The 7,212-nt window shown below is 55.4% G+C and overlaps 1 protein-coding gene across 2 annotated transcripts; it reads left to right on the forward strand.

Moving 5' to 3' along the window:
* Positions 1-349: 349 nt before the first annotated feature.
* FEM1A (fem-1 homolog A) lies at positions 350-4,226 on the forward strand. 2 transcript variants are annotated; one of them, XM_025367958.1, is made up of 2 exons: positions 350-1,230; positions 1,381-4,226. In XM_025367958.1, exons 1-2 carry the CDS (start codon positions 518-520, stop codon positions 2,525-2,527), a joined length of 1,860 nt encoding a protein of 619 aa, XP_025223743.1. In that variant the 5' UTR covers positions 350-517; the 3' UTR covers positions 2,528-4,226. The 2 variants fall into 2 exon arrangements, with proteins under 2 accessions (XP_025223743.1, XP_025223742.1); XM_025367957.1 differs by having other exon boundaries at positions 350-4,226.
* Positions 4,227-7,212: the final 2,986 nt, after the last annotated feature.

Genomic DNA, 7,212 nt, shown 5'->3' on the forward strand with positions numbered 1-7,212 from the left:
TCCTGATTGGCTCAGAGTCGCTCACCATGCCTTTTGGGAAATGTAGTCCTTAAGGGCATCGCGCGGGCTTTTTCCATAGGCTCTGACGTAGAGACAGCCACGGGAAGTACGTCACCAAATTTCGCCGGTTCCCACAAGCTAGGTCGTGTAGCGCTGCATGACGGGAATTGTAGTTCTCAAATTGCTAACTTCCCTGATCATGTGCTGCGACTGGCACACCAATTCCCATCATGCCGCGCGCTCACAGCTCGCGGGGGCTGTCCTGTGGCCTTTTGGGAAGTGTAGTCTTAATCCCCCATGATTCCTTTTTTGTTCTATGGAGTGGGCCCGCGCAGAGGACTCCATTTCCCGGCGTGCTCCCATTCGTTGGGTCGCGGCAGCCATTTTGTTCCGCCCGAGGAACCCCTAAGATGGCGGCGAGGGAGACGGTGAAGGTTGCCTCCCCCCCGTCCGGGCTCTGATCCTCTGTCTCCCCGTCCTCCGGCGGCCGGCCCATGGCCTGGCGGAGGCCCGAACCATGGACCTCCGCACCGCCGTGTACAACGCTGCCCGTGACGGCAAGCTGCAGCTGCTCCAGAAGCTGCTCAGCGGCCGGAGCCGGGAGGAACTGGACGAGCTGACGGGTGAGGTGGCCGGCGGGGGGACGCCGCTGCTCATCGCCGCGCGCTACGGCCACCTAGATGTGGTGGAGTACCTGGTGGACCGGTGCGGCGCCAGCGTGGAGGCCGGTGGCTCGGTGCACTTCGATGGCGAGACCATCGAGGGCGCGCCGCCGCTGTGGGCCGCCTCCGCCGCCGGCCACCTGGACGTGGTGCGGAGCCTGCTGCGCCGCGGGGCCTCGGTGAACCGCACCACGCGCACCAACTCCACGCCCCTGCGCGCCGCCTGCTTCGACGGCCACCTGGAGGTGGTGCGCTACCTGGTCGGCGAGCACCAGGCCGACCTTGAGGTGGCCAACCGGCACGGCCACACGTGCCTCATGATCTCGTGCTACAAGGGCCATCGTGAGATCGCCCGCTACCTGCTGGAGCAGGGCGCCCAGGTGAACCGGCGCAGCGCCAAGGGCAACACGGCCCTGCACGACTGCGCCGAGTCCGGCAGCCTGGAGATCCTGCAGCTGCTGCTGGGGTGCAAGGCCCGCATGGAACGTGACGGCTACGGCATGACCCCGCTGCTCGCGGCCAGTGTGACGGGCCACACCAACATTGTGGAGTACCTCATCCAGGAGCAGCCCGGCCAGGAGCAGATCGCAGGGGGAGAGGCTCAGCCTGGGCTGCCCCAAGAAGGCCCCTCTACCAGCCAGGGGTGTGCGCAGCCTCAGGGGGCCCCATGCTGTAGCTCCTCCCCGGAGGAACCACTGAACGGGGAATCTTATGAAAGCTGCTGTCCCACCAGCCGGGAAGCTGCCGTGGAAGCCTTGGAATTGCTGGGAGCTACGTATGTGGATAAGAAACGAGATCTGCTTGGGGCCCTCAAACACTGGAGACGGGCCATGGAGCTGCGTCACCAGGGGGGCGAGTACCTGCCCAAACCGGAGCCCCCACAGCTGGTCCTGGCCTATGACTATTCCAGGGAGGTCAACACCACCGAGGAGCTGGAGGCGCTGATCACCGACCCGGATGAGATGCGCATGCAGGCCCTATTGATCCGGGAGCGCATCCTCGGTCCCTCGCACCCCGACACTTCCTATTATATCCGTTACAGGGGCGCCGTGTACGCCGACTCGGGCAATTTCGAGCGCTGCATCCGCTTGTGGAAGTACGCCCTGGACATGCAACAGACCAATCTGGAGCCTCTGAGCCCCATGACCGCCAGCAGCTTCCTCTCCTTTGCGGAACTCTTCTCCTACGTGCTGCAGGACCGGGCCACCAAGGGCAGTCTGGGCACCCAGATCGGCTTTGCAGACCTCATGGGGGTCCTCACCAAAGGGGTCCGGGAAGTGGAACGGGCCCTGCAGCTGCCCAGGGAGCCCGGAGACTCGGCCCAGTTCACCAAGGCGCTGGCCATCATCCTCCACCTGCTCTACCTGCTAGAGAAAGTGGAGTGCACCCCCAGCCAGGAGCACCTGAAGCACCAGACCGTCTACCGCCTGCTCAAGTGCGCACCCAGGGGCAAGAACGGCTTCACCCCTCTGCACATGGCTGTGGACAAGGACACCACAAACGTGGGCCGCTACCCCGTGGGCAGATTCCCCTCCCTGCACGTGGTCAAAGTGCTGCTCGACTGCGGGGCCGACCCGGACAGCAGGGATTTTGACAACAACACACCACTACACATAGCAGCCCAGAACAACTGCCCGGCCATCATGAATGCCCTGATCGAAGCAGGGGCCCACATGGATGCTACCAACGCCTTCAAGAAGACGGCCTACGAGCTGCTGGACGAGAAGCTGCTGGCCAGGGGTACCATGCAGCCCTTCAACTATGTTACCCTGCAGTGCCTTGCGGCCCGGGCCCTGGATAAGAACAAGATCCCTTACAAGGGCTTCATCCCGGAAGATCTGGAGGCATTCATTGAACTGCACTGACCTGCCCAGAACGTCTGTACCCTCACCTCTCCACGCTCCTGCTGAAAGGCGGGAAATCGGGCTGGGGTGTAGCAGATGTTCCTTCTTGCCTCCTTCCGGCACCAATCAGGAGAAGGGTTCTTCCGCCTGCCATCCCTTGACCTGCAGAGAGGGTGGGAGGTGTTAGCCAGCCTTTGGTGCTAGAAGCCTTCAGGGTCATGTGCTAAGAGGACGGTCTTTCTCCAGGAGCCCGCTCACTCATTCTGAGTTAGGGAAAGACACAAGGCCTTCCCCACATCCTGTCTGCCTGGGTTACAGAGGCCTTTGCCTTGCTACCTAGAGGTGGAGGGACCGAAGGCATTGCGTTCCTTCCCTGCTAGAAACACAGGAAGAAGTTGAGGACGGCCTGCCTTCCCTTGCCCCTTTACGTGGCCGGATAACTCCAGCTGCCGAATACAGTGTTAGGACTGGGGGCTCCTGAGATGAGAGTCTGAAAGTCAGGGAATGAGCCCACCTCTCATTTCTTCCAGCACGATCACGCCCTGCTCCCGTGCCACCGTAGTCCCTGGCAGACAGGCAGGGCTCTGCCCAGGGCAGCCTGCCACTTGCATAGCTTTCGGTTGGTTTGGTATTCTGTTTATTTAATAAGTGGGCAGGTTGCAAGCGTTGCACAGAAGTTCTGAGATTTTACTGCCTTTTTTTTTTTTTTTTAAGAAAGTTGTTTGTTGGACTCCATAAGTGAATTTCAAGCCGTGAGGATTTTGTGGTGCCCGAGATGGCCGAGGCCACAGGAGTGAGCTGTGTGTGTGAGGACTTTGGTGAGCGAGATGAAAGTCCATGGGTGTCGACCCCTAAAACACGGGCGACCGTACATTTTCATACATCTCCACTCTACCGCCTTTTACAGGCTTTCCGATTTTACAGGCCTTTCCAATTTTCCATTCTCATTAGAAAGAGAACTGTTCTTCCAAGCAGAAATCAGGAGTGACCACAAAGCCTGACAACACTTTGCCACCCAGCAAGAACTGGCACAATTGGTTTGGGTCTGCATCGCCATCGTGCCCGAGTTAAAACTACAGGCCACTCCGCCTTGCAAACCTCACGTGGCCTCTGATTTCATTGTGGGTGCATCTACAGGTGGCCCGGGCTGTTTTTTCAGCTGCTTCGAGGATTAGGACCCAAGTCATCATGAAAAAGGCCCAAGTACAGTCTTAATGCAATAAATCCACTAGCTAAGACGTTGAGTGCCAAGACCAGCCTTCCAGCCGAGCTTCGGACAAAGTCTCAGGTTCCCATGTCTCAGGGTGAGGTGCTGGGGCTGCCAGAGGACCTGCCCCAGCAAGACTTTTTCTCAAGAGCGAGACTCCATCAGCCCAGGCAGACAGGAACAGGTTCTTGGCCGGCATAGACAGCAGCAAACAGCAGAAGGAAAGCCATTCTCACTACATCCTCCCTGCAGTAGCCAGGCCCTTAGGAGGAGCAGCCACCGGGGGTGTCCAGAAACGTCCTGTCCCTGGATGGAAACTAGGTCTCGTTTGGATTTTTTTCTTTTTTTGCTGTGTTAGGAAATTATATTTGCAAGACAGGTTTTAACTTAACTCAGCCAAGGTGGGAAATGGCGTCCCCATCCCTCCCAAAGCACAGAGCACAGAAATGAGGCCGTTTACATTGCAAGTCTGCGCGCTGGTGTTTAAGTCATTAAAAACATACTGGAAGAGAATTGCCTGATACGTCCTTGGCATGGGTCAACTGGGGAAGTGGGAGGTGGGTGGATCCATCCATGGCATTGGTCTGAGTGAACAGAGAGCCCTAGGGCCACCACCTCCCCTAGCCAGAGGGGTTTCTATGTTATATACTGGGGCTTATTTTATTTTATTACTATTTTTTTGAGACAGAGTCTCGCCCTGTCACCCAGGCTGGAGTGCAATGGCGTGATCTCGGCTCACTGCAACTTCTGCCTCCCGGGTTCAAACGATTCTCCTGCCTCAGCCTCCTGAGTAACTGAGATTACAGGCACCTGCCACCATGCCCAGCTAATTTTTGTATTTTCCGTAGATGCAGGTTTTGCCACGTTGGCCAGGCTGGTCTCAAACTCCTGGACTCATGCGATCTTCCCACCTCGGTCTCCCAAAGTGCTGAGAATACAAGCATGAACCACTGTACCTGGCCTCTATGTTATATACTGGGGCTTTGTGTAAAATTTCATTTGAAAAACAGTATGTTGCTGTATTTAAAAAAAAAAAAAAAAAAAAAAGCCTGAGCAGCATAGAGCCTGCCTTTACAAAAATGAAAAGTAGTCTGAGTATAGCGACTCACGTCTGTAATCTCAGCACCTTGGGAAGCCTAGGCAACATAGTAAGACCTCTGTATCTACAATTTTTTTTTTTTTTTTTAAGACGGAGTCTCACTCTGTCACTCGGGCTGTAGTACAGTTGCGCCATCTCGGCTCACTGCAACCTCCGCCTCCCGGGTTCGAGTGATTCTCCCGCCTCAGTCTCCCAAGCAGCTGGGACTACCGGCATATGCCACCATGCCCGGCTAATTTTGTATTGTGAGTAGAGACGGAGTTTCACCATATTGGCCATGGTGGTCTTGAACTCCTGACTTTGTGATCCGCCTGCCAAAGTCCTGGCATTACAGGCATGAGCCACCACACCCAGCCTCTAGAATTAATTTTTAAAAGTAACCAGGAATGGTGGCATGCACCTGTAATCCCAGCTAGTTCAGAGGCTGAGGTGGGAGGATCACTTGAGCCTAGGAGGTTGAGGCCGCAGTGAGCCATGACTGCACCACTGCACTCCCGTCTGAGCGACCAAAAAAAAAAAAAGCAAAAACCACTAACCCCTGCTTTTGGGTAGGGTTACCTCTAGAAGGAAAGGGTAGTTCCTTTAAGTTGGGGAGAATGAAGTTCGCAGGAAGCCTTCCTCAGCTGGTGCCTGAGGGGCTGGGACAGGGACGGTGGAGAGCTGTGTGTTGGTGTTTGTGTTTTGGTCAAACCTATCCTGCTTTCCAGCAGGACTCATCGATGAAGCCAGTAAGCATCTTTGGTGAACTTGGATTTCCTAGAGCTGGTTCAGGCTTAGTGAGGAAAATCCCCTTTCCCTTTTTCTTTCTTTTTTTTTTTTTTCCTTCGAGATGGAGTCTTGCTGTGTCACCCAGGCTGGAGTGCAGGGGTGCAATCTTGGCAACCTCCACTTCCTGGGTTCAGGCAATTCTCCTGCCTCAGCCCCCCGAGTAACTGGGATTACAGGTGTGCACCACCACACCTGGCCTAATTTTTATATTTTTAGTAGAGACAGGGTTTCACCACATTGGCCAGGCTGGTCTCAAATTCCTAACCTCGAATGATCCACCCGCCTCAGCCTCCCAAAGTGCTGGGATTATAGGCGTGAGCCACCATACCAGGCGCCCCCCCTTTTTTTTTTCTTCATCTGCCATCTCATCTCACTTCCTTGTATAAATTTGTCCCATTCTAAAATTCTGGTTTTCTCCCTATTAGAACAGTCAAACCCCCACTAGAAAGCACCACCCCTTTAGCTGGGCCTGTGGGATTTTGCTGAGCCCCTGCCATGTGCCAGGCGAGTTCCAGGCCCCCCTGGGGATAAGGATGGAGCTGTCGATACCAACGTGTGGTTAATCCCTGTGCCCCCGCCGCCCGTGGCAGTGGAGAGAGGCCCTGCTGTGGGGTGCGTGCTACTTCCACGGTGTTTTGGGTTGGAGGGCTCTCCCGAGGGTGGGTGTCTCCCATCTCTTGCCTTCACGCACCTGTTGTCTGGTTTCATTCAGGACTGGACAGTGCCACAGGTGACAGCTGTTGGGCTGTCGTCTGTTTGGTGTGGCATCAAAGGAGTGGATTGGAATCAGCAGGTGCTGCTCTCAAAGCCATCTCCTGGGGGACACAGTACTAGTGAGCATTTATTGAGCACCTACTGTATGCCAGGCACCATTCTCTGTAGTTAAATGCACTTCCTGTTTACACAACAGCCCTCTAAAGGAGGAAAAACATATCAGAGTCCCATGGATGGAAGAAAAATAATAAGAAGAAGAAAGTAGGAAAAACAGCCCTCTTAAGATGAAGGCCATGTTAAAGCTCTACCAGTTTCAGGTGAGGGCTGATCCAGCAGATCCCAGTCGTTCCTAAAGAGCTGGCTGATAGCTCCCCTGAGACTGGAGTGAGGTGGGCGTCCCAAGATGACCAGCAGCAGAAAAGAGAGCATCTTCCTCCCAGTCAAAGTAGGTCCTATCTAAAGTAGGTCCTGGCCAGGTGCGGTGGATCATGCCTGTAATCCCAGCACCTTGGGAGGCCAAGGCTGGAGGATTGCTTGAGCCTATGAGTTTGAGACCAGCATGGGCAGCAAAGTGAGATCCTGTCTCTATAAAAAAAAAAAAAAAAAAAAGGCCGGGCGCGGTGGCTCAAGCCTGTAATCCCAGCACTTTGGGAGGCCGAGGCGGGTGGATCACAAGGTCAGGAGATCGAGACTATCCTGGCTAACATGGTGAAACCCCGTCTCTACTAAAAATACAAAAAACTAGCCGGGCGCGGTAGCGGGCGCCTGTAGTCCCAGCTTCTTGGGAGGCTGAGGCGGGAGAATGGCGTGAACCCGGGGGGCGGAGCTTGCAGTGAGCCGAGATCGCGCCACTGCACTCCAGCCTGGGAGACACAGTGAGACTCCGTCTCAAAAAAAAAAAAAAAAAAAAAAAAAAAA

This window comes from Theropithecus gelada, chromosome 19 (genome assembly GCF_003255815.1).
Source record: "Theropithecus gelada isolate Dixy chromosome 19, Tgel_1.0, whole genome shotgun sequence".
NCBI lineage: Eukaryota > Metazoa > Chordata > Mammalia > Primates > Cercopithecidae > Theropithecus > Theropithecus gelada.